The sequence below is a fragment of the Xiphophorus maculatus genome, chromosome 18 (assembly GCF_002775205.1).
Source record: "Xiphophorus maculatus strain JP 163 A chromosome 18, X_maculatus-5.0-male, whole genome shotgun sequence".
Taxonomy (NCBI): Eukaryota; Metazoa; Chordata; class Actinopteri; order Cyprinodontiformes; family Poeciliidae; genus Xiphophorus; species Xiphophorus maculatus.
This window is the reverse complement of record NC_036460.1, coordinates 19,019,053-19,046,999: the sequence shown is the minus strand read 5'-3', so window position 1 is coordinate 19,046,999 and position 27,947 is coordinate 19,019,053. Positions and strand designations below refer to the sequence as shown.

Genomic DNA, 27,947 nt, shown 5'->3' with positions numbered 1-27,947 from the left:
CCACTAATGTTTGTTTAACACTCCTCGACCTTTCAATAGGTTCTGGCATGTAATCCTGAAACCCAAACGGCCTCTGAAAATATCCATGCAAGTGTTTGTTGGGGGAAAATAAACACAAGCGCTGAATGGTGCCGTAAAACCATAACAATTAGATTCGCTGTGTTTTTTATTTATAATATTAAACACAATATCCAAATATTTCATAGTTTTTTCCTGTCATTAAAAACAAAAGAAAACCACATGGATATCTGTGTTTTATGTTGTGTGCATATTTCAAGGTAAGCAATCAAAACCTAAAACACAGAACACACAGCAGCAGACACAATAACAAGCACACTAAAGGAGGGGGGGAAATCTGAACTCACCACTTTGGGTTTGGTCTTCTGTGGAGCAGAAGCAGATAACGTGTCCTCTGTGCCAATCTTCTGAGGTCCAGCGTCTGTAAGTCCAATGTTACTGGTCACACCTGAGCCTTCTGCACTAGGAATTAATCCTTGCGATCCATTACTTGCTACAAAAGCAGGTCTGGCCTCAATGTCCTCAAGATTGTATTTCTGTGAAACATCCTCCAAAGGTGGGACCTCATCTTCTGCAGGCACTGCTTGGAAGTTCACTTCTTTCAGGGGTTGGAGCTGTGCAGGTGGGGAGATGGGAATGAAGGCGGGTTCACTGGTGTTGCGAATGTGCTTGGGTTTAGTTTTGGATTTGGATTTCAGTGGTGATGCAGGAAGAGACGATATTAGCTTACTTTGGTTGCTGTGCTCCTCCTGGTCATCTGAACCCATTTCAATGGGATGAAATTGGACATTGTCAGGAAAAGATTGTAACTTGCTGGGACGTTTTTTAGCCAGCCGACGTGTTGTTCTAGGAGACAGAACCTCAGAAAGCTTGAGATCTAAGTTAAACTTCTCCTTTTGATCATGGTCTATTGAATCATCGTCATCATCAGGGTTATCAGAAACAGCACTGCATTCTGACTGGGAGGCAGCAATCTTGGCCTGAAGCGGTTGTGTGCAGTTAGCCTCTGAATCCCAAAGTTCCTCTCTCTGCTCACTTAGGATTGGTTCACTGCTAGAAGGTGGAATCTGTCCAGATTGATCCAACTCACTGACCTGATGTGTGCTGCCAGTTTGAGGGTCAGTTTGGGACACTGGAGGGGCCTCACTACGGCGACTGGGGTCACTAAAAGACTTCTTCTTGGGGGCCTTGCCATTGCCATGATCATCTGTGATCAACCTGTCCATTGCACCTGGTTCAGCTACAATGTTCCTGATGACCCTGCTGTAATCCTGAATACAGTCATCACGTGAACCGCCATCACTGTAAACAGACAAATCACTTGCCACGCTGCCTATGTATTCTGATAGAGTAGATGCAACAGAGGCTTCAGGAGAAGCACCCCCCTTGACAGACAGGGAACCCAAAAGGTTGCTGTCGACTGAAGAAAAATTGTTGCTTCCTTTTTCCGCTAGAGAACAACACCGCTGAGGCATGGGGTCACTAAGAGAGCGATAGACAGTGGACTCACCATTTCCTACAGCTGCTGTTGTTGAATCTGCATGATTTCCATTACTGGAATCGGACCCTGTGTTGTTGTTACCAGACGGAGAAAATTTGCGCCTTCGGCGGACTGCACTTGGGGTTGCAGGAGATTCAAATCCTCCTTCTCCTGATGCTGCAGCTGATGTTAACTCTGTTGACACTGCACTGCTGGTGTTGATTCCCTCAGAGTTAAGTTTGTTCATAAAAGTAGCAGCACCCATATCCACAATATGGTTGTCAGTCTGAGCCGTACATACTGGATAGGTCAAAGACTGTGGAAAACGAGTTTCATTTAGATGGATTGTACAGTTCAAGCTGCTCTCTGGCATTGTTTTTTCCTCCTGTTTGAAGCTTTTCATCTCATGAAGAGCTGACTGCTTCCATCCAGTCAGTGGCTGCCCTAGAACATCTTTTGCTACTCTTGACCCTAAATTAACCCCAGCTGATCCCAGGAAAGATCTCTCTGAGAGGTCAGTGGGACCCGATTCAGGCTCTGTCACAATCCCCTCATCCGTTAAGCTGGAGTCATGGCCTGAAAGCTCATCCATGGAGCGGTCATAGAGCATACTTTCCTCCGAGTCGCCCTTCAGTAATGTTTTCTCAATCTCTCTGGTCTGTCTATTGGACTTCTTCCAGCAGTCTGTACCCCTACTGTTTAGTTTCTCCAGCTGCATACTTTGTTCACTTCTCTCTCTCTCCTTGCTCTCTCTCTCCTGCTCATGTTTATCTTTGTCTTTTGTGTTCTCAGACTCTTGAGCTGTGCTCATCTGATCTTTAACACCTCCTGTCTCTTCTTTCCCTTCATCTGTTTGCTTGACCTGTAAACCTTCATTCCCCAAAATACTATCAGATGACATTAAAGCTAAATCATCATCATCATCATCCCTACTGCACATCTGGCAGATATCTTGGATGACCTGCCTGGCTTCCTGCACACATCTCTCCTCTAGTGGAGTTGGCATCACTTCTCCATCATCATCCTCATCCTTTAGTCCATAAGTCCTAAGATTTTGCCCAAATCGAAAATCTCCACCATCACTTTCTACTTCTCTGTCTGACACCACCACCCTACCCTCAGTCTTCTCTTCATCCAAGTCAAGCTGCTGCTCAGAGGAACTCCTCTTTGTTGTACCACCTGACAAATAAGATCTTGCACCTGTTGTAAGTTTGTCCGAATAGGTGAATGATTTTGTTCGCCTTAGAGTGGCTGTGAGGTCTTTCAGAGAAGGGCGGTGACCGGAAGGTAAGATGGTCCCACTTAGAAGGCCCAAGTCCCTGCAGTACTCCGACGAACATTCCCCAGCCCTGTTTCGGTCCCCTCCACTTGGTCTTCGCACTTTGAGTTTTGGCACATCATTTTTCAGTGAGTTTAAGAGAGTCATAGTTTCTGATGCAATATCAGGGTTGGACATAGACATTTTGTTAGCCTTATTTGCAACCTCTCTCCCTGTTGTTTTCCTTAGTACAACAGTGTCAAGACCTCTTACTCCTGAAGATCCTCCACTTTCTCTGGGTGTTACACTTGGTATAAAGGTTACTGTCGGCAAGATTTTGGGACGCACTCGGACAGGTGCCCGGGAGAAGTTGTCTCCATGTCCAAAGCTAGGGGACCGGTACATGGTGAAATTCCCATGGTAAGTTTTACTCAACACAGACGACGAAGCAGTTCTACTTGTTCTGCCTTCTGATCCACTGGTGTTAAAGAGCATGTTATCTCCACAGCTGCCATCATTCCCCTGGTCCTCTTCTTTTAGAGTCTCAGTACTGGAGTATCTGCTACTGCAGCATGAATCACCAGGACTAGAAACAAAAGGGGGTATCTTCACCTTTGACACTCGTGATACAGCAGGAAGTGTGGTGGACATAGTAGGCGAGGAAAGGCGTTCCCAGTGCTGCACCCTGGCTTTATTGCTACGACCACCAGGGTCTCGTGCTGAGTGGCTCCGATGTATCATCCCTGTAACTTCTCCAGTGTTTTGCTGCTGCCTCTCTGTGTGATCCATGGTCAGGGCTGGATCACTGTCACTGTCTTCTGATTCACCATACTGATCATTGTAATCATCACGGCCTGCTGCTAGAGCAGCCCCGCTGATCTTCTTCTTTTTTCTTAGAGAGCGACGGCGCACTGCTTCTCTACAGTGGGTGCCTATAGAAGCAGGGCTGTCCTCCTCGCTGCCTGAGGACCTGCCAATGACCTTTGCACCCCAACGACCATTTTTATTGCGGGATAAATAGCTGCCCCCTCTCTCAGTGGTACTCCTTTCCCCTCCCCTACAAGTGACAGAGGAAGCAGGACATGAGGGATAACCCCAAGCCCCTCCTCTCTTTCTCCTGCTGTGCACCTCTTCTTCGTCTCCAGAGCTTAACTTCCAATGGAAGCTGAGAGGAGAACTAACTTTTGTAGGGGCTCCTGGCTCAGAGGGGGGAGCTATAGTAGAGGAATAGGAGGTAATGGCTTTATCTGGAGCTGGAGCAGAGGAGATGGAGGAGGTGGTGGGGGCTGGTGCTCTAGAAGAGCTATGTGAGGAATGTAAACTATCCCTGGGCAGCCCGACCCCCTGTATATCCCTTCTCTCCCTCTCTGTTGGCTGCTGTAGAGAGGAGCAGCAGGAGGAGGTGTCTAAGCTCACTGATCGCCTCGAAGACGGAGCAGCACAGGGTTGAAGGTCAGGTTTAGGGTCAGGTGTTGATCCAGTTTTTCTGGGGAACTTACAGGTAGCTTCTGCCTCAGCACTGGTACTATGAGATCTGCATGTAGATGAATTACTCCTGTGATAATTACACTCAGTGTGAAAATGACTTCTGGAAGATAATTCAGAATTTTCTACATCTCCTTCTTCGTCATTTGACGGATGAGGATGTTCAGTTTTGAAATAAATGTCCACACAATAACAAGAAGTGTCTTTAGAGGAGATAGTTTCCCTGTTTTCTTCTCCAGATACGAATTTATCAAAAACAGAAATGCATACTGACTGATTGTCACTTTCAATGCAGCTGGAGTCATGTAAATAGCCTCTGCCAGCTGCCTTTAAGCTCTCACATGTGTCAGTTTTGAGTGGTTGCGAAGCTTTCTCATCGAAAAGTTGTCTGATTTTGGTGACACTGGGCCACCTTTCAGAATGCGTGGGGATGTGGCGATAGCTTCTGTGGGGTTTGCAGGGTAGTGAAGCCTCTTTACTACCAACATCCTCTTCCTCATCTGTAGTCAAACTCTTTCTAAGATCGGCGGCAGAGATCTGAGAATAAGCTCTCTTACCAGACTTGTTGCTCTCAGCTGAGAAACGCCTAAAAATCCACTTCTCCGAATCTGAACCCGATACAGAATCGGTGCCAGAGTGAAACTTCAGCGATTTACTGTCCGAGAGAGATTCTGCAGTGGTTGGATCGCTCTCCAAGAAACTCCCCTCACCGCTGTCTTCGTGGAAAGATTTACGAGTTGGAGATCCGTCTATCCTGTCGACTCGGGTCCGGGTTAGAGTGCTGCTCCCCGCTGCACCGGCTCCCGGCGAGGCTTGTTGCGTCCTGGTGGGTCCGCCGCTCCTCTTGCTGCTGCTGTTGAACTTCTCCGTGAGCTGGCGGATGGATGGAGAAATGGAGGAGGGAAGAGCGGAGGAGCCTCTCTTTGGCTCTGCGGTTGCGGTGGCGGAGATTTTGGAAACTTTTCTTGACACACTGACATTACGCGTCGCCCAGGACTGTTCTGCTCGGCTGGGCTCCGGGGGGAGGGCGACGCCGACAGACTCCGAACCCTCTGGTTTCTGTTGCTGCTCCTCACTCCTTCTGCAGTCCAACTTTTTGAAAGAGACGCTGCGATACCCGGCCGCATTCTTCTTTTTTCTTTCAGCCATTGTTCATGTCTTTCTTTGTTACACTTCAAAGCTCCTTTCCTAGTTGTTGCTCCATTCTTCTTCTCTCCCCTCTTCTTACAGTTCAACCAACCCCAAACAACAACCACTTTTTCATTTAAGCTGTTTGTAAAACACCAAGCTGCTCCTTGGTGCATAAAAACGACTAGGCAGTGGGGGGAAAAAGGTGAGGGCAGACCTCTTGATCAAAAACTTACATATTTGATCGAATGCCGAAACCGCATCCGTGCAAGAAAGAAAGGCGAAACTGGGGGGGTTTTGGCCAAAAACTTCCCCAGCCAACCTCCTCACAAACACAACTTTTCCATTGTTGTTCCTACTGTTTGTAAATCTGCGCACATCCTCCTGCACGGGCCCAGCACACCGACCACGCTGAACTCCAACAAAACTGTTTGTGGATTCCTTATTTTGGCATCATTTGCTTTTCCGTGACTTATGTTGTGTTTTTGCGTGTGCATGTTAATACTTGAGATAGGGCAGAGGGGGTGGGCGGGACTAAGGGGGTATAGGGGCTGTCATAACCCCCCTGGGGAACTGAGAGGAAAAGCTTTTTTCCCCCTGTTGATAGAGGGGAGATACAGTGGACTAACTGGATGTAATTATAGCCTCTTCCCTTGTGAAAAACACAACATCACTATCAGAACATGGGGGGGGAAAGTTCTCAAATAAGTAGCCACTATAAAACAGAACAGATCGCTACCATTATTCTGACTACAGCGTTGTGCTAGAAAGAAAGAAAAGAAAAAGCCAGATCATTGCATACTTTACAACAGCTTTGGCACAGTAAGGAGCTCCAGAAGCAGCATGTCAGCATTTGTAGGAAGGGGGTTGGGGGGGCAAAGATAAAAGTTTTCATTCCTGCACAATAACCTCTCTGTGGTGCTTCCCATGTGGCTGTCTGCTTAACAGGTCCTTTTGTTCCAAAGGGGAATTCTGTGCTCCAGTCTCTCACAAAGAAAAGAGGGGGTTATCACTGCAGCGCCCCCCACCGGTGGATTCCCTACGCCTTCAGTTCTGAGTTGGAGGACACTGCATGCTGGTTTAAAGGGACTCCTGCTGAATTTGGGTTGTAATTTGCTAAACTGCTAAATGTTCTTTACTGTTTTAAAGTGAAAGCCAAAACTACGGCCTTTTAACAACATTGAGTCTGCATACCTAGCCAACAAGATAGAAAAAAACAGCTTGAGGTAGGCAGAGAAAAATGTGAATAGATTTCTTCCCCCCCAAGAATGAGGTCTTTATACAACTTAAATGATTCTTAAAAACAGCAAGTCTGGTGACCTCAATTCTTTTTGTATGCTTTCCCCATTTTTGTACGAGTTCTCTGCAGGTACTCAGGCGTCCTCTTGCAGTCAAAAAATAGTAGGCTATTTGGTTACTATAGTTTGCCCTTATGATTTAGTGAGTTTGTTTGTTCTGTAGTTCTCTGTGATGGGGTGGTGATCTGAACAGGATGTACTCCCCTGACTGTTGGAGATAGATACCACTCTGACCCTGTAAGGACAAGCACTCACAATGCGTGAGAGTCCTCTAATCAATAAAGATTAACATTTTACATATGTCTTGAATAAATACATTGGACCCCAAATACTATTTGACTAAAATGCCCCAAAGGAGGTTGCAGAGAAATTACAGGCTTTACAGCCACCAAAATGATAATTCTGGATAAATTTTATTAGTTAACAGAGAGAATTAACATCGCCTGGTTTCCTTGCCTGACTTTTAAGTATTGTTAATACATTTTTAATGCCCTCCAAAAGAAATTTGGGCTTCTAGAAGATTATGGAAGATTCATCCAAATAGTAGTGCAAGTATTTGAGCTTGTATGTGTAATTTTGACCCAGTGAGGCTTAGAAACTTATGAAAAACTTTAAAAAATAAACCCAACTTGCATGTACATAATTATTGTTTATAAAACTAATTCAGGTTTCTGTATAATCATTCAAATTCAAATAAATGAGTTTCATGCCTGTAATGGAAGCATTTTAAATCATAGTCCATAGAAGTTATGTAGTTTGCATCTGTTTTTATTTGCTTTTTCAGCTGCTTCTTTTACAAGTTATTTCGAATCATGGCAATACTGTTCAAAAACAATTTCACAGAAAACTGAGTCTAAAAAAATAAAATGTTTACAGCAGAGACATTTTTGACACCGAACATTTTTTGACATGTTACAGTTTTTCTAAAATGAAAATCTTTACACTTTTCAAAACACTACAAACAGACACAATAAAATTGGCACTGTACAGATTTAATAAGTTTCCACCATCACATCATGTGATTGATGTGATGGTGGCTCATATTTAGAGCAAGGAAGGGGGCACTTTTTAAGTTATATAATTTAATAACTAAAAATACACTTTGTCCACATGCAAATCTTCAAGCACATTACTTCATATTTGTGTTTTAAATGTTTATGCATATGAATTGCATACATTTCACATTCAGTGAAACACATATTTGTCAAACACTAAGTTGGCTGGAGCTTTATTATTAAAGCTCCAGCTTTAATAAGCTTTCTGTGTTTATCTCAGCTAAACACAGAAAGCAAACGATGGAGCTGAAGTATTACCACATTACCTTATTAATGTGATTCTTAAAACTGTGAATTTTCAAAAAAAAAAAAAAGAAAACGCTGGGAAAACATAAGTACAGCAAATGCATTGTTCGCATTGTTTTTATACTGTTCATTGAGACACAGATTCACAGTTTCTGCAGTTACAATGGCATTTTCAAACAAAACGGAGTAAAAAAAAAACACATAATATGATAAAAGAAATACAAAGAGGCTCACAATGAAAATCACACAGTACACGCAAAAACAAACCGTACAAGCAAAAACAAACTGTGATATGCTGTATGATGGGAATTTACCATGAAAATTGAACAATTTTATATGCAAATGGATTTTAGACTGTGTCCAGTAGGAGCTATTAAAACAGTGCAATGCTAAGCAGTGCATTTCTTCTCTCGACTACCTCTGGTAAAATAAAGAAACTCTTAGTAACATAGGACCATCTCCACTGAAAGGCACCCCTGGTAAAGATGTGAAAAAAATCCTTCAAATGATTTCATATTTAATTCCAAGATAATTTCACATAAGGAAACATTTAGAAATCCAAGGTAATTTTAGAAATTTCATTCAGTGAGGAAACAAATAATACTTCCTACAAAACATATTTAACAGAAGCATTTTTAAAGCTATATCTTCCTTTAAGTTGATAAGTTGGGGGGTAAATATGCATTTCTACAGAGGTACGTCTTTCTTACAGACTCCTTAGAAGCAGAAAGGTTAGACTTACTTTAGGCCTTGCATTTAGGCCCATAAATCGCCATTTTGTTACTTCTGAAAAAGTTCTTTGCTAGATTAACAGTATATGTGACGTATTAATGTCACCTCCAACATCAAAATGTACTTTCAATAAAACAATGTCCAAACTGCCAAAGCTAGTGCACTACGAGCTGGACTTTGGTTGTAACTGGTTCATAATTAACTGCAGTGCAGATAATGTGATCCATGCTGAATAAATCATATTGATTACATTCGAGACAGAGCCAGTGTTTGGGTGCATTGGAGTACACACGACCTCCAGTGGTGAAAACATGAAACAACACGCTTTACAGCTTCAACATATTTGTGCTGAACAAATGTAAAGATCTTCAAATGAAAAAAATATGATTTAAGTTGCAAAAAAAGACTTCAAATTTCAATCTGTATTACTACAGCAAGTGCAATGACAAAATATCCACTTTGTCATATTTTTTTGTGTTTAATGCTGATCAGTTACAGGTTACAGTCTCTTCATTTGAAAATCAGGAACACACCCCAAGTCTTGTTGGTTGTAGCTGAAAATTTGACTGGATTCCATTCATTTCAGTCTTCAAGGACTTTCTTACTTAATGGTTGTTAAAATGGAGAAATAACAGCTAATGACAGATGTAGTCAAATGGGATGTGCTCACACTGAGGTTCCCTTGTCCCTGAGGGTGGTCACTTTGCGCATAAACCTCTTAGTGCTCTTGCGGTATCGTGGGTGGGTGAAGTAAAACAGTATAGGGTCCAGGAAACTGTTCATGCTGGCAAATGGCCGTGTGCTCTTATAGATGATTGCAAACAAGTTCCTCATCTCACAGGGGGCACTGGGCAAAGTACGCACCACGAGGTACATAGTTTTAGTAAGGTGGAAGGGCAGAAAGCTTACACAGAACACGGCCACCACCACAAGGATCATCCTCACAGCCCTGTCTCGCTTCTCCCCCGTGGCTACCGAGACCCCGTGGTAGGACACGGGGCGGCAGAGGATGTGGGCCATCCGGCAGTAGCAGACCATCACGCCTAGAAAAGGAAGCAAGAAGCCGAGGAAGGTCAGAGCCATGCCGTAGGGATAATAATCCACTGAGCGCTTCGGCGTGCTCAGATCATAACACACAGTGCGGTTGCGCTGGATTCCTGTCGCAGCAAAGTTAAAAGTTGGTGCACAAAGGAAGAGGACCACCACCCACACCCCTGCGCAGATTCCCCACGCCATCCTTCGGCCGCCTTCTTTCAGCCACACAGCGAAGGGGTGGCAAATCCCAACGTAGCGATTCACACTGATGCAGGTGAGGAAGAGGATGCTGCCATGCAGATTACTGAAATAGGAGAACAAATGTGTCAGTATCATTGGACTGTGCATCTTTATAAATGACTAATACTTATAAGGAATTAATATGTGGTTTGGTAAAAACTAATTGCTTTTAGCAAAATCTCCTGCTAAAACTTTGTAAAAAAAAACAAAAAAACTCCATAGGAGAAGCTTTTCCTCTAGGAGAAGCTATTAACAAGAGTATTTTTTACAAAGAATTAGCAGGAGATTTTGCTAAAAGCAATTAGTTTTTATATTTATTTAACACAGAATTTCTTCCATACTGAGAGATTAATGGGTATAAACAATGGAAAATACACTAATTTCCCATTCTCTTTACAAGTGGTGCAAATAAATGTGCCCAACAGTGCACTGCCCAGTTATGTTTCATAAAGTGACAGAGAAGATTAGCATTTTTATCTCTTTTACCCAGAACCACAATATATACAGTATTCTCAACTACTTAGTATCTAGTAACTTAATAAAGATCAATCCTAAATAATACCACAACAAATCTCTATCTAGAGTGAAAATTAACCAAAATGCAACAGATAACCTACCTGTAGAACTGAAACCTGACCAGTTTACAGGCAAACTCCCCAAAGGGCCAGTAGTCATGGCTGGCATAGTTGTAGATGAGTAAAGGAAGTGACGTCACATACAGAAAGTCAGCTATGGCCAAGTTGAGCATGTAGATGTTGTTCCGGGAGATGTGGGGCCTCGTCCTCCATATCTTCAGTATGACGACGGCGTTGAGAGGAATGCCGAGCACAAAAACGACAATGTACACCGCAGGGAGTAAAATCTTCTTAAAGTCTTCCTTATATGTGCAGCGTAAGGAGCTGGCGTTGCTGACATAGATATGTGTGGTGTTTGGTTCTGATTCTAAATGGGTGGAGAGCAGGTCCAAAGTGATCGCTCCTGAGATTAGCGACTCAGTAGGGGGGGGGTTGAGAAAATGTTGCATCTTCACATCCTGCAAGACAGGCACAGGATGAAATGTTAAAATCAGAGTTGATATTTACTTTTATACAACCGATCAGTGCTCTGTGTTCCTCTACAATAACAAACAACAAACTCAATATGAACTGATTCATTTAAAGTTCCTCTGAGGTCAGATGATGACTCCATAGTCAAGATACAGCAACATTCCACCAGAGGGCAGACAAGATCTACATTGACGATAAAGAATATAAAGCAAAATAAAGCAAGCTCTAACCGTATCTGAAAGAATACTTGAAGTGGTTAATAAACAAAATGAGTTGAAAAGGTGAGCTAAATATGGTTGATTAACTTGTATGCTATGTCTTTCTTTTAGGGCCTTAAAAGATGAAAATTATGATGTGCATGATTCTAATTTATTACCTTTGGTTTCAAAACTTAATACAATAAAAATAAACAGACTAAAATCATTGTGTACCACACATGCCTCATTATTATTATACATTTTTACTCCAAAGATCTGCAACACTGGTAAACACATGCATATTCTGAAGGACTTGAAGCCATACCTGCAGCAAAAGGTGGTTCTTCAAATAAAATACTAGTGGCTTTTTCCTAGCACAATACACCTTTTTGAAAGAAACATTATTATTATTATTATTATTATTATTGTTGTTATCCTTCCAATTAACAATTATGCACTGTGTGTTTGTGTCTGGACCTAAATCACACTTAAATACACTAAACTTTGTGATTGTGATGTAAAAGAAATTAGAAAAATTACATGGGTTATGAAAACTTTTGCAAGCTCTATATTGCCAATGGAAAAAACTAAATCTAGTAAACCTAACCTGGGTGTATAAAATATGATACCTTAATTTGCAGTGTTGTATAGTAACAAAGTACAAATACTTCACTACTTTACTTAAGTATAGTTTGGAGTACTTCATACTTTCCTCGAGTATGGAAATCTTTGATGACTTTCACTTTTACTTCACTACATTTCCGAACTTAATTGCGTACTTTTACTCCGATACATTTTCAATGTGTGGTTTAGTTACTCGTTACAAAAACGCGCGAGAGAGAAACAAAGTGTTTTGATCCCACCTACTGATTAGCAAGTAGCAAGCAGGCTACCGAACAAAGTCCGTAGCCTGCTTGCCTGGGCTTGTTCATCACCTCCAATAGGATACACCTGCTTAGCTTCCCCCAGTGTTGGGGAAATTAGAAATCAGAACGGGCAGGAGGGAGGGTCGAACAGAGAAGCGTGCTGCCCGCACTGACGCGGCTCAGGGATTACGTGACACGCAGCGCCGTGCCCTATAATGCACTGTAAGCTATGTAATGTGTTTTGAGGCAGTTGACCAAAATCCCGGACAATTTTCAAATTCCCCCCGGACATCTTTTTAGGTCTGAAAAGTAGGACATGTCCGGGAAAAAGAGGACGTCTGGTCACCCTAGTTCAATGGGGGACAGAAGCCATAGCGATAGCAATTTAGACTAAATTCAACGAATATAGGAAAGGCATGCGAGTTCAAAACCACAAACCATTAACATGTGCTACTCTTTAAAACTGGAACAATTTATTAGCAGGTTTCATTTTGCCTGCACTTGGTTGGGTACATTATTTTAAGTGTATTTGACAAGTTTACCAAAATATAAGAAATGTCATTCAAACTTGCCTTGTTTTACTCTTTACTTGTACTTTTCATTACATTACTTGAGTACATCCATTTTTACAGTACTTTCCATACTTAAGTACAAGAAGTTTCAGATACTTTAAGACTTTTACTCAAGTAACATTTCAGTCAGTGACTTCGACTTTTACCAAAGTCGTATTTTGGAGAGGTACTTGTACTTTTACTTGACTCTGAGTTTTCAGTACTTTATACAACACTGTTAATTTGTGTCAAAACTCTTTGACTAAATACCACAATAGTCTGTCTAGACTCTTCCTCAGACCTCACACAGTCTGGAACAGAAAAGGAATTAATAAAATAATCCTAAATAATGATTATTTAGGATTCCAGCATCAGACACATCAGACACATCCTTGCTTCCAGGGAAGCAAGGAGTTGAGCAAGTGGTTTACTTAAGCTACTAACTCCATAAAAGCATTACTCATGCCATTTCACAACATGGTATTTGTAAGGACAAGTGAGACATTTTAAAAACTGCCAGAGTTTGTGTGTTTTAAAACTTTTTCAAGAGGTTGTGGGTTCCTCCAGGCCCATCCCTCTGAGTGGGTGCAGGAACAGTGACGACTGACTTCAGGTTTCCTGGCAACGCCGGAAGAGGCAAGAAGAAGTGTGCCGGTAGACCATAAATTGTCACATCAATGAATTGTTACGTAGAAAAAAAGGAGAGCAAAGTTGTCTCAAATAATTCTGAGATAAATTCTGAGACAAATTTGTCTCAAATAATTCTGAGACAAATTTGTCTCGAATAATTCTGAGACAAATTTGAATTGAAAAGTGAACAAATTTCTACTAATACACTGGAGTTTAAAATATCTCCCCTTTCGACTAGCATTAATCTGCAAATTTGCTCCTGATCAAACTGCATTTACTGTAAATGTCCACCCTTCAGATTGTGAAATGAAAGTCGTCAAGGACAGACTTAACACCTGATGTATTGTCTTCATTTCCAAAGAAAAGTTTACCACTACGTCAGGCATGTTGAGTACAAAGAAAGGAAATCACTTATCTACACTGACTTGGAAAACAAGAATGAAAAGTCCAGCAGGATTTCCAACAATTATTCCAATAAATGACCGGTAAACAAATTACGGTTAAATATCAACAGAGATTCATTGACTGGAAAAGGCACAAGGTGATGCTTATCTTCCTCATTCATTTTTAAAGGTGGAGAATTATGAGGACCCAAAGAAAACTGATTTTAAATTGAGAAATTCTGTTTTAAAATTACAACTAAGAGCGATTACTACTAAGATATGTTGTTATCTCATCCCTTTAACAACATAAAGGGATGATTTTTATGTTTGCTCTATGATCCAAATATCCCCGCTATTTCAATTTACAGCACATCCGACATTTATTGGCAATCCTAAGTATGGTAAAATTATTCATATTTCATACGTTTAAACATTTGCTTTGTTACCGTTTCACATTTGCGCTGCCACCTTTCTCAGCCAAATCACCTTTGTGAAAAAGATCCTGATCTCAGTATTTATATGTGTAGAACTTTTAATAAGATGTTTGATATTAACCTTAACTTGCAGCAGCATAATCTCAATCTCAACTTGACTTCAGTAATTGTATTCAAGAGGGAAAGCAACCCCATATAAAAAAAATAAGTTGCTATTTTTGAATTTAATATGTACAGTACAGACCAAAAGTTTGGACACACCTTTCTAATTCAATGGGGTTTCTTTATTTTCATGACTATCTATAAGGCAAGAAATCCCACTTATTAACCTGACAGGGCACACCTATGAAGTGAAAACCATTTCAGGTGACGACGTCTTGAAGCTCATCAAGAAAATGCAGAGTGTGTGCAAAGCAGTAATCACAGCAAAAGGTTGCTACTTTGAAGAAACTAGAATATAAGGGCTATTTTCAGTTGTTTTACACTTTTTTGTTTAGTGCATATTTCCACATGTGTTATTCATAGTTTTGATGCCTTCAGTGTGAATCTACAATGTCAATAGTCATGAAAATAAAGGAAATTCACTGAATTAAAAGGTGTGTCCAAACTTTTGGTCTGTACTGTATATGTATCTGACGTTAGATTTACTGGCAATCTGGGCATGCCGTGGTGGCGTAGGGGATAGATTGACCCATGTTTGGAGGCCTTGAGTCCTCGACGTGGCTGTCGCGGGTTCAACTCCCGGACCTGGTGATGTTTGCCGCATGTCTTCCCCCTTTCCTGTCAGCCTACTTTCATATAAGGGACACTAGAGCCCACAAAAGATCCCCTGTAGGGGTACAAAAAAAAACTGGCAATCTCAACATTTACAGGATGAATGCATTTTATACATTAAAGAATTACTATTTTACATTATATATTTTTTTAGGTCTTAAAATGATGAAAAACATAGTGGAGTGGCAGGATTTCAAAACATATGACTAAAAAGTACGTAATTTGCATCAAGACTTGTTCCATTTTTATCAACATTTTTCAATAGACAATCTCTGAAATAAAGCTTTTCTTAATACTTATAAGCTGAATCATGTGACAAGGCTGGAAGACCAGAGTTTATCTAGCCACCCAAAATAAATCTCCACATTTCACGTAGTGAACTACAGAAAAAGTCTAGTAGGATCACTTAGTCTCCATAATAATGGTTTATTTTAAGGATTTTAACACATTGTTTCTATGTGTTTTGAAAGTAACGTGTAAAACAAACAAGATGTAATCTGCTGTTTGTTTGGTTTCTTTTGCCAATGTTTATAGTAAGCCTCACATGTGTTCAAATGGAAACATTGACTGGAGGAAAACAGATCCAGGACATAAACTCATGTTACACTGCCAGTGACGGCACTGTTATTTCTGTGTGATGACCTAGTCTGCCCTCAGCAGAAAGTTAATGTATAAAGGGTGTTTCTGAAATCTGCAGCATGTTTTATTGATTTATGTTGGATTGTTTCTGTTTTTATATGCCCTTCCTGAGACGACTTAAAGCCAGGAAGGCTACAGATCCAGACTGGGTGTGCTCCAGGGTGTTCAAAGGAAAGTGCTGTAAAACTGGGAGAACTTTTATTGTACATCTGCAACACAAGAGTTCATTAAGATGTAGGGCTGTAGGTGCACTACACTAACCACCAGTACAGGGGTGCCTCAGGGCAATGTGCTTTCGCCCCTACTTTTTACCTGTACACCACCAATTTCAACTACAACTCTGATATACATACAGAATTTCTCTGTCAATGCTGCAAGTGCATCATGTATAAAAGAAGGCAGAGGAGGTGGGAGAGTACAGAAGACTGGTGGGGGACTTTGTGGCATGATGCAGGAGAAATAAACTCCAGTTCAATACCATTAAAACAAAGGATATACTAGACCTATTCAGGGTAACACTTCCCTTCCAGCCAATTACCATAAATAGTAATGATGTAGAGGTGCTCAGCACATACAAATATCTGGGTCTACATCTGGACAATAGGTTGAACTGGCTCCTAAATACGGACAATGTATACAGGAAAAGGCAGAGCTGATGGCATTTTGTGAGAATACTTCCCTCTTTTAATGTGAGCTCTAAGCTACTGTGTCGATTCAGTCGATTGTTTCAATGTACCGTACTTCTCTGTTGGTGGAGTAATGCAAGGAAGAAGGATCATTGGTGGAACTCATGATTTATTTACGTCTACATAAACTCAGTGATGTACATGTGTATTGATGATTTTGATTATGACATTTGACAAAATGTAATGTTTATTGCTTGTTTCACACTTGGTGACTGCATGTTGTAAAGCCCTTGGAACAGCATTGTAGCTGAAATGACCTATACAAATAAAATTTACATAAAATTGTCTCAAGACAGGCCAAACTACTAAAATGTTGCCCAAAACCTGTGCAAAAAATGATCTGTGTTCCCCATATGATTGTTATGTCTTTGCTCTATGATTATTGTTTTCATCATAAATTTTTGGGGTCAGGTTTAAAATTGTCTACACGTGTTTTCTGTAAACCATTAAGCAGAGTGACATAGATTTTAACAAAAGGTACAGTCAATGGCATTCTAGCTTTTTAGGTTTATAATTATTAATTTTTATAATCTATATTAATATGTAACTTTGGTTAAACAGCCCTTAATGGGCCAAAATGGACACACATGAGCACATAGTACCAAATGCACCACCATTCACTTCTTGTTTACTTCTACATACAGTCACTTAGCAGATGTTTATTATGCAATAGCACAACACAGAGGAGAGTAATATTCAACTTTGTGTTCAGTAATAAGTCCGTGCATCAGTATGAAGGGTTTAATAACTTTTCATGACAGACTACAGTTGGAACAAGTAGAGGAGTGCAAAATCAGTGCTTCTCAGGCTTAATAGTTTTAGCCTGTAGATTCGGCAGAAAGAACGGAAAGAATCTACATTTGGCAACTTTATCATCATAGAGGCAAAAACAAAAACAATCTTGCCTCCTGAGGCTGCCTTATCAGTAGAGACTGTGATATCAGGCAGTATTCCAGGAAGAAATTTAGCAATTTATATAGCTGTTTAGAGTGAACATTTGCATTTCAATATTTAGCATAAAGTACTCAGGACGCATGAGAAATGGAAGGCAGAGTTAGAATCTTACCCCAATTAATTTAAGGTCCGTTGATCTGATGTTTAATGTTTTCATTATGTAAAGCATCTTGAATTCTCTCGTTGCTGAAGTGAGCTATGCAAATAAACTTGCCTTGCCTAGTGCTGACATCTATTTATCGTAAAATATAATAAAATAGCTACAACAGAAAAAACTTCAATAAGAAAACAACATGAAGTGTGTAAACATGTGCAGCCACAAAAAACTAATTTTAATAACTAGTCTGAAGCAAAGCAATTCTGAACGATCAAACTTAAAATAAAATAAGTACTGATTTGTGGACCATAATCATCTAGTCAGCTAAATAAAGCATTTCTACTCCATCAAAATAATGCGCTTTCACATAAAAATAGCTTTGGTTTTCACATGGGGTAATAAGATATTTTTCCTCTTATTTTGAAAAAGTGCATGGAAAATATTCACAGTAGGAGTGCTGTTCTCAATTTTCACTAAACCAAAAATAATGTATCTAATTTGATCAAGGATGAAAAAGCATTATTCTGTGCTTCTGTGCTGCTTTAATTACTGCTTTCTGCCTCGAACAAAGGATTTAAATTCAAAGTTCCAGTCTAACATGCTAACTGAGCCTTCTGCTCATTCACCCACATAAAGCAAAACCTGCAAATAAAAACACCTGAATGTGCAGGATTGTGAGCGATCCACAAGAGTCATGTCTGGAGGGTAACATCACAAATTAATGCCAGGGTCGCTGTCTCTCCCTGAACTATTTTGACCTCTACCATCCACTTATAAACACTCCTACAGGAGTCATGCTGCACTGACTTTTGAGAGTTGCCTGCAGACACAACTAAGAGTGACACAAATTTATTTTTAAACTAGAGTTGCAAGTGGGGGAGAAGCAAGTTAGTACAAATATGGCAGATTGAAGACTAAACATAACCGGGTGGGAAATGCAGTGCTTCAAACTGTTTAGATTACTAAGCATGTGGTTGTGTTAGAATCATGACTTTCAAACTTTGATTACTGGAAAGTGAGACAATATTTAATACATTTCCAAGATCTGCAGAAATGTGACTAATTAACAGAGAAGGTGGTCAGACTATAAAACAAATGTACATTTGAAGCAAAACATAATAAATTTGTAAAATCTTCTGCAAAAACCAACATACCAGACATACAAAACTTCAGCAGCCTCCCTCTAACCAGCTGCATCATGCGTTATCTAATAAACAACAGACCAGTTAGGCCACAAAAATTATGACCTTGTACTCACAGACTCTGTTTCTCCGTAATTTCACAGAGCCAGAAATGTAAATGACCAGAGGGGGAAGACAAAGAGGTCATAAAAGCAAGCCAGGAAGTCTTCGCCTTTACTGACTTTCCTCTGTTTCTATTAATCTTGACTAAACAACACTGCTATGCACTCCCTGGCACACGTGTTGTCTTTTCTTAATCTAGAATAAAGCTGACATACAAAAAACACTTTAGAAAATGCACAAAAGACTCATTTATACATGCAGAATCACACATGACTATAGTAATCAAATAAGCAAATGAAACCAGACCCACGGCTGTATGTGGCACATGCCTCCGTTTCTTGTTTCAATCAGAAAAACAGACACCCTGATTAGAACAGCGAACGCTATGCTGGCAGTGGTGAGGACAGCCAATGTAGCCTTTATGCAGGACAGTTTAAACGAATCAGCAGCTCCATAAATAGACGGACGGGTGATGAGGAGGGCTGGAGTGCTGACACAAGCACACTGCTTACCATAAGTTATCAAAGTAATAGAATCATTTCTAGGTTTGCCAAAAATAACAGCAATCACATCCAAGTAAGTCGCACACGTGCTCTTCCTGTTTTCGTCGGACTGAGAGTCTGCATGAATTGTTTCGCTGTTAAGGACTAAATTTAAAAGCATGAAAGTTAATATTTTCCTCGATGACTACAAATATTGCGCATTAAATCCTGTCTTTACCCAGTTCTTAAATGCACAAAGAATTGAGACACATTCCTAGAAGTCCCTTTGCAAAATGTCTTCAACTATGGTAACGTGTTGACAAAAAAAAAAAACACGTTCATGCTTGTCAATGTTGGAATATGGACAGATTTAATTCCACATGGAAAGAATAACAAGCAGCAGCTCATGTGTCTAAAAACTTCTTTCAGGTTTTTAGGTATGCATAATGAACTGCAAACAAGAAACTACAAAAGATCAAAGTATGTGGACAGGTCACAATGATGCCTCTATTGCAATAATCAACCTTCTGCGCCTCTGGTTCATATTCAGTAGGATATTGTGCTCATTTTAGCTCATTTCCTGCAGAGACTGGGAGAAATTGGATTAATTTGTTATAATTCCCCCTAATTACTTGTTTACATGCTTCTCGACCCAAATCAGTTCTAACTGACAAGAGGCTGAAGCACTGATACAAGAAAATCAGGTGCTAGTTGTCTTTCAAATATTAAAACATTTATTGTCATTTTGGGCTCAATAACATAGCGTACATGGGAAACGGTGCCTTTTGTTTCTTTTAAAACCAGCAGTCTTAAGAAAGATTTAGATAAAGCAAATGTTTGGGGTTGTATTTAAGTGGATGGCTTGGACATTTAAATCTGCACCCAAAACAAAGTCTCCTTTCAGCATGTCTTGCTTAAAAGCACAGTAAATCAGCTTGTTATTTACATTTGACTTAGATTATCAGAGGAAGAAGTATTTTTAAACTTGAATTTTGTCAGACTTAGTAACATTATAAAACATTTAAGTATATAACATTTTACCATTTTAGGTTTAGATTTTCTGTACGATGCAGAACTCCTGGCATAGAAGGAATGAAGCACCAAAGTTTAAATATTTATGTTAAGACATTATCTTTCATTGAACACGTTAGGATAGATCTGTAGGTAATATAAAACATGCTTAATTACAATTTTTTTGCATAAAATTATTCTCGCATAATGAGATTTCACTTTGATCAGTTCTGTCTATTTTGAGCTCCTTTCCAAACTGATCTGTTTTAGGACCTCTTGTCACTTTAAATCCAAATAAGCTGCTGCTATCCATGCCACCTAGCACAATGTTTATGCTTGCACTTTATAAAGCTGAAAATGGCTGCACTCAGCTGTACATCTTTGACTCTAAGATCCAAAACCAAAGGAGGTGGAGCCTTCTGTATATCTAACAAGAATGCAACAAGTGTTTTCTGGATGGTAAGTCAACAACCATCCAGAAATGGCTGCAGGACAAGACAAAATACTTGTCTTGTCCTGCAGCCATTGTACTCTAGGTAATCGGCTGTGCTTGGCTTGAAGTTGCTAGGTAAAAGGGGAAGTGACAGCTGATTGTGACTTAATAATTGGGAGGTTTTTGAAAAGGCTCATTTTCCAGGCATCAAAAAACACTTTACTTATTTGCTAGAAAACAGCCAGGTTATTTTTCAAGTGTTTGGTCTGTTTCTAGAAGTAAAGACCTTATTCAAAGTACAAAAATGTGCCGAAGAGCTTAAAAGCCGTACGAGAGGTGGAAGTGACAAAGAAACCAACTTAGCTAATCAGATCATATTGGGCAGAAGCTGAGTGAAAGTGCAGACAGATGGAAATGAAGGGATAGGAAACAGCAGAGAAGGGGAACAAGCTGGCAGGCTGTGGGAAAGCTGAAAGATAAACAAAGCAGAACTTAAGAAAAAAACTGAAACTGACATAAATAGCAAACAAAAAGAAACACCAATCTAAGGAAACAAATTCAAAGCACAAATAATGAGAACTAACACAAACTAACAAAGCAATGAAAACTAAAGTACTAACACCTCAGAATCATAACAACAGCACTACGCTAATGTTGAATTATCACTCAGTGGTGTGTAAAAGGACTATTCCACTAATTATTTCTAATGAGTACAAACTGAGATCTGTTTTATTTCAGTTTTTTTTTTCAGGGACTCAGGTATGTATCCTTTTGATATTAAAAATCTAATCTAATAATAAACACTGAAACATATTTTAAAATTCAAGTTTCTTTTTCCGATATAAATAGAGTCTCGGAAAATCAATTCAAATTCCATAATTTTCTGGACTACATTGGAAAATGCCTTTTAGTTGCAAGAAGGTTGCATTTTAGGATTTTTTTAATCAGTCTGTTTGCTTTGGACTTTTACAGCTTTCATACATGTTGTGCATGTACACGTGCACAAAACAGTTTGGCTTCCATTCTCTAAATTACAACACATTTAAAATGTGTTCAGTCATGCTGTGCAGTGGGTGTAGCCCTGGTGTGTTCATCAGAAGAGAACGCACGCGTATTCTTTAGAATCTGATGACTAATGTTTGTTGTACGGTGAGTGAATGGTACACAGGAATAACCCTGAGGCACTACTTTTATAAATAAAGTGCCATCTACAAGTACACTGCCCTGTTTTGTGGAGACGATTATGTCAAACAACAAACCTATTGCACAATGACACCAGAAATATCTGGATAAGCTGTTCACAGTGCTAAGTCCTTACAATTGACTTTAATCAAAAGCAGATCTCCTTGATCCAACAGAAAATTAAGAATTTAGCTATTTAAGCATAGTTCCATTTATTTGGACAAAAACTCTAAAAAAAAAATGCATCAAAATACATGATATCGATTTATCCACTGACACATTGATAATACTCTCAGTTCTTACACTTATTGCGTTTGATAAATAGGTTTTTTTAAGCAAAATTGGGCGATTTGATCTGTGACTGACTGGTGAATCTCTAGAAATAATAGCATACGTTACTGGCTTGCTGATAGTCCACAAATACTTTTGTCCATCATCTTCTGGGAACTTGTTTTTATTTTCTGTCTTAATCATTATTGTTCAGAATGTAATCTAGTGGTAAAAACATGTTTTGCCTAACGTCTGCTGCTGTGGGTTGCTGTAGCTTTTCTACAAACACATTTGGCCAGACACACAGCTTATCAGAAGCTTAACAGGCTTCCAGATAGATGCTGTGTGGTTGATATTGTCATGAAACTGCTGCAGAGACAGCAGACAAATGTGAAAACAGAGAGTGTAAAAAGAAAAAACACAGAAACTTTCTTTAACTTTGACTCTGACTGCTTCCTCAGTCCATATCTGACAGACAGTCTTGGAGAATTAAACCAACTTTTGTTCTTAGTCCTCATTGAAGACTATAAATCTGCATAATGGGCTTAAGACTATTTACTCACCAAGTATAGTCACTATTCTTTTTTCTCACACTTGCGGGAATTTAGCACCTTCAAACCAGAGCTGCATTATATTCATCCACGTCTCCCAGACAAAACCCCCCACAGAAGCCCAATCACTGCCAAGCAGAAAGCAATCTTCAATAAAATCATAGCTGGCATGTCAATGTTTCCCACAGTGCTTGCCAAGTTCTTAACATATGTTAGCCTATGTAAACTACTCACTTATACAATTTGCATTGTGAAAACTTATCTTTAGTAAACCCCATCTTACTGTTACAATGAAACACCCCAAAAAATATATTGTAGTCTGAAAATCTTGCATATGTTTATGCATTGAAAGCATTTAGAATGTAAGAAATACCTAAATAATCAAATTATTTCATATGGGAAAAAAAAGAATAAAAAGTTTTTCAAAGATCTAGTTATTTGACTATTTCAAATTCCATAACACTCTCAAATCCTGGCAAATTTAATTATTCCCTTGTGCCATTACTCTCCCAGATTCATAATAAAAATACTGAAATTTATGTGTAGCTCTCTGCACTGCATTCTTTCTGGCTTGAAAGAAATATCGCTGTTTTGTGAACACTACATAGAAGTAAGTCACTCGTCAAGGTTATGGAAGTTCCTAATAATCTCCATGATGTTTTTTTCCCTGCATTGCAGTTTAGTCATTTATGAGGACTGTGGCTAAATGGGAAGGGTAATTGTCTTGCAGTTGGAAAGTTGCAGGTTTAATTGGCTAGAAATTTAAATGACAAGAAAAGTGCTATGCAAGTCCATTTACTACGCGAAAGTACACAGTAGTGTTATTGTATTTTTAAAAAGTGGGTTAAGCATACGAGTCACCTTTCAACCAGTCAAGCAGTAAAAAAATAAAAAAATAAAACATCATGAGAACTGCCTGAGATAATTGTATGGCGACATTCCTGTGTAATTTTTTGGCTTGATTTTACTGGCTGACCTTAAAAGCTTCATTCCATTCCCAGGTCATCACACCTTTAAGTCTAACTTCAGAACTTGTAGCGCTCGCTAAATAATGAACTCTTTTGCCTCAGACTACAGGGATTAGGTTCTCAAGAGAGAGTTTTCTGTACAAAATGCCATCATCTAACACACATAAGTTCCAGTGTTCAATATAACCCTTGAATATTTTTTAATTTACACTCTAACCACAAACTTCAAAAGATGTTGTTGGGATTTGGGGTAATAGACCAACACAGAATAGTCTAAAAGTTTTGTTTGTTTGTAAAAATGTGTCAGTTGTACACGCCCCCTTTACTCTTATACTTCTAAATAAAATCCACTGTTATCAAATTCTTCTTAGTCTCAGTGTAAATCCAGACAGACAGGTCAAAAGGGCGAACATCATGGAAAAGTTTAAGTGGGTTTAGGTTATAAAACAACTGTCCAGGCTTTGACCATTTCACAAAACTCTGTTTAATACATTGTCTGTAAATATGAAGGGTATCACACAACTAAAACCTTCCAGGGATTGACTCTACTTTGTGTTCTGTCACATGAAATCCCAAAAACATTCATTGAAATTGATCCTTATAATGTGAGAAAATGTGAAAGTTCAAAGGGTGTAAATGCACTGGCATAGTGCTGAATAAGACCTGTGCTTTCACAAGAGTCTGTCAGAAAAAAAAAAAAAGCTATTTCTGCTCATCTCAGTTGAGACGTATTCCTTTATGCATGTTACTTTTACTCTCAGTTTCTAATGCAATAAAATAATCTCCCATAAAAAAACTTAGTATTTAACCACAATTCTGTGCAATTCACCAGTGGCAACACTTAACGCATTAATTGTTTGGGGGTTGTTGTTTTTGCTTTATGTCTTAGAATCAGGCCACTTCCTCTTTGGATTAGTAAGAGAAAAGAATAAGTAACTAAGCAGAACTTACCCTGAACAGCCTTAACAAGAACTCGAACTATCCATGAACGATTTCTTCGTTCTCGAGGTTCTTCTGAATCACAACGTGGCGCAAAATCGACGCTTAAGACAAGTCAGTGTGAACACAGTGGAAGCCGCAGTGAGGGAGAGCAGGTCTTTTATCTGTCTTTCTCTCCCGGACCTACCTACCTACCTGCCTGCCTGCTGCACTTCGCGCTTTGTTGTTTTTGCACCACAACGTGAAGCAGCGCGCGCGCTTTCTAAGAGTTACGACACCGCGGTTCAGCAAGCACGCGGACAGTCTCTCAACTTAAACATGACCCTAGAGCTATACTTTTAAGACGCCAAATACTTTTAGAGCTGTTCCTTTGTTTGACTGGTTGTTGGACTTTCTACGGGTTAACGAATTTGTTCCCCCCCGAACATTCATCGAGCAGCTTGAGTAACCCTTCAGGAACGTACTGAATGGGTGGTGATTGGTGCCGGAGCCCCTTCCATTTCCCTTTGATAATGGACAGATTTGTTTTTAGGCACTGTGGCAGAAATCTAATAATTTAAAGTTACAAAAAATAGTTCCAACTAAAAACAAACAAACGATGAGTATGAAAAGTTTTGGTCTCTGCCAGCCTTAAATATGTATGTATCTACTGTATGTACAGTACAGACCAAAAGTTTGGACACACCTTTCTAATTCAATGGGTTTTCTTTATTTTCATGACTATTTATAAGGCAAGAAATCCCACTTATTAACCTGACAGGGCACACCTATGAAGTGAAAACCATTTCAGGTGACGACCTCTTGAAGCTCATCAAGAAAATGCAGAGTGTGTGCAAAGCAGTAATCACAGCAAAAGGTTGCTACTTTGAAGAAACTGGAATATAAGGGATATTTTCAGTTGTTTTACACTTTTTTGTTTAGTGCATATTTTCACATGTGTTATTCATAGTTTTGATGCCTTCAGTGTGAATCTACAATGTCAATAGTCATGAAAATAAAGGAAACTCATTGAATTAAAAGGTGTGTCCAAACTTTTGGTCTGTACTGTATGTTTATTCTCTAGACTTGTAATTCATACTATTATAACTCCTGATAAATGCAGCTATAACAACAGACAGTGGAAAATGAGGTGGAAACAAAATGAATTTCATAAGACTGCAACAGGCAGTTAATCAAAGACCAAAGCACAGCCCAGACTATTTCAGATAATACATACAGCCATACAGGATGTTACCAAACTGAGTTTGTTTTTTCTTATCTTGCCTGATCTGATCTGCCACCTCTCCCTGGTTAGTTAATATTCCAGACTGCACAGAGGAAATAACCCAGAAACACATTAACATGATTTTAATTTAATTTAGCCCATAATTACTTGAACATTTTGACTAGGATTTCCTGGAAGAAAACATAACTTATCAGTGAGTCTTTTGGAGTTAAGCTAAAGGCAATCTGAACTTGTGCTGGGTCACCAAATCATCTGCCATGTACAGGATAAATGTAAAGTTGGTTGGTGTTACTACATCTTATGACGTTAAAGGAATTGTCAGCAGTTGTGATTCTCATTCATCTTATTGCTTCATCTTATTTGTTTTGGCTGTCAAATTACTTAGCTTGATCATTTCCAGTGCGTGTCTGTCATGGTTTTATGTCTGTCTGTATTCAACCTCTGTAAAGCGCCTTGTGTTACACTTGGCTGTGTGAAAAATGGTCAGTAAGTAAAGCTTGATTGACATCAGAATACCAGCAAAGTTTTTCCAAATTAAGACATGCTTTAGAAAAAGAAAAGTTAGTGTTTATCTGCTGCATTGTGCTGGGAGTTAATTAACTCTCCCCTCACTTACTGATTGTATTCAGTGGCTTGATTGCACTGTTAAATATATTGAAAACAAGATCATTCCATCTGTTCTTTAGATTCCTGAAATACAGGTGAAGCATCTTGCTAAAGGATACATAATTGTGATGATTATTGAGTGTTTGGGGAGTGAAAAGTAAAAACTAAAAGTCATCAGTTTGTTCCCCTACGCTTTAATTGTTACTTCATGATAATTGAGTAACTCAGTGTTCTTAGTGCCTTTGTCCACAGTGCTCCAGGAACCAAGTCATAACCAGGTCTGCTCCTTTTTTATTAGTGTTTGTCCTTCAGAGCACAATCACTCATTATTGCCAAACTTGTCAGCAGTTAAATCTGGAGTCGCCACTTTTAGATTTAATTTCTGACTCGGTAAGTGTGAAATTGATTTCACACTCAAGAGGAGTGGGCTTCGACTCTCCACAGCAGTATGATTATGAAGACAGACGATTCCCTCTCTTTGTCCATCACTCTTTAAATGTCAGTGTATCGAGCTGCTGTAAAGTTGTTTATTGGTTTCTATTGACTCTGTAGATTAAATTACAGCTTCCTACCTCACAGTGTGTGTCTGCATGTGTGTAGAGAGAGCTTGGGAAGCCAGTAGAGTGGATGATTCCCATTATCCCAAGAGGCTGCCTGCAGTTACGTATCATTAATCAGAGTGCGCTTGTTAGTGTGAGAACCCAGGATATAAAAGATGGGGTTGTTTTGATGATTAACATTCCACTAAACTACTATCGTCGCAGAAATCTTCTGTAGCTGTAGAGTAAAAGTAACCACTTTGTAAGGTGAGATTGCTTTACAACACTGGAGTGTCTTCACTTGGAGATTCCTTCAGACCCATGTTGCTACAGACATCTACAGGATATCCTGACCATGTGCCACCCATGTAGTCACAACATTGATAGTGTAGTGTCCTACTTATTCAATTCTTTTAGGAAAGGTCTTTTAGGAAAAGGCCTTTGCTGGACTAAGGTTTTTCTGATTACAGAAGATACAGATGTTTAACTTATGACCTTCTTATGATTGAATGATCTTAAACTGTTTGGATGCCTTTTTACACATGTCGATATGCTCTATAAGTATGATCTTATTTTTAGCGTTTCTGAATGACACAACAGTTTATTCGTGACTAGTTCCAACTTTAAAAAGTGAGAGATGTGTTACACTTTGGAATGTAGGCTTTATTCAATACAGTGATCACATATTAAAAACCACAGTAACATTAGAGGCTGCTTCAGTCAGGGACGAAGTATTTTTCAACAAGGACACCTTGTTTTTGTTCCATTCTTCTTTTGGGAGTTTAAACAATGTAGTAGGGAAACATTATAAAACAAACAAACAAAAAAATAGCAATTCCATCTCTGATTGGCTGACTGGTCCTGCGGACATGTCCTCTCCTGCCAGAGGACACCTGGGTTTTGAGGAATGGGCTCAGACACAAAAAGAATCAGAACCAAAGGACTAATCACCATGTCAGGATTTGGTTGGGATTAACTATTTGGCTACATTGTTCACTTTAACTCTATTAACTCCCGCAAGATTCTTATATTAATTTTTCTCGTAACAACTGGAGAGACTGCAGATCTAGCTCCACCAGCAATTTTCCTTTTTATTCTTTTAATAATTTGGTTTTTAATTCAAAGAGAGGAGACATCAAGATATTAAGAAGGTCTGGGTGAGAGAGCACTACAGCTTGCCTTTTTCTAAATAACTTCTGAGCTGACAGTGTCACTTTAAAGCTGTTCAATGTCCTGCAAGGGGTGGTGGAACTCCAGAGCAGAAA

At 39.4% G+C, this 27,947-nt stretch overlaps 2 protein-coding genes across 2 annotated transcripts in view; both read right to left on the bottom strand.

The window, feature by feature from the left end:
- Window positions 1-5,879, bottom strand: part of arhgef17 (Rho guanine nucleotide exchange factor 17) — a 67,735-nt gene extending 61,856 nt beyond the window's left edge. The window contains exon 1 of the mRNA XM_023351028.1: window positions 366-5,879. Coding sequence (XP_023206796.1) covers window positions 366-5,390 — 5,025 coding nt within the window. The 5' untranslated portion in view covers window positions 5,391-5,879. The remainder of the gene's footprint in view (window positions 1-365) is intronic.
- Window positions 5,880-7,419: 1,540 nt separating this feature from the next.
- On the bottom strand, window positions 7,420-24,715 carry p2ry6 (pyrimidinergic receptor P2Y6). The gene is made up of 3 exons (XM_005809021.2): window positions 24,325-24,715; window positions 10,593-11,008; window positions 7,420-10,039 (listed from the first exon to the last, which is right to left on the bottom strand). Exons 2-3 carry the CDS (start codon window positions 10,997-10,999, stop codon window positions 9,367-9,369), a joined length of 1,080 nt encoding a protein of 359 aa, XP_005809078.1. The 5' UTR covers window positions 11,000-11,008; window positions 24,325-24,715; the 3' UTR covers window positions 7,420-9,366.
- Window positions 24,716-27,947: the final 3,232 nt, after the last annotated feature.

What these genes read in the sequence shown, in the direction of transcription:
- p2ry6 (XM_005809021.2), bottom strand. Translation starts at nt 10,999, where the DNA reads ATGCAACATTTTCTCAACCCCCCCCCTACTGAGTCGCTAATCTCAGGA. An exon ending in GTCAGGTTTCAGTTCTACAG is followed by an intron (nt 10,040 to 10,592) that starts GTAGGTTATCTG and finishes CTCCTATTTCAG; the next exon opens with TAATCTGCATGGCAGCATCC.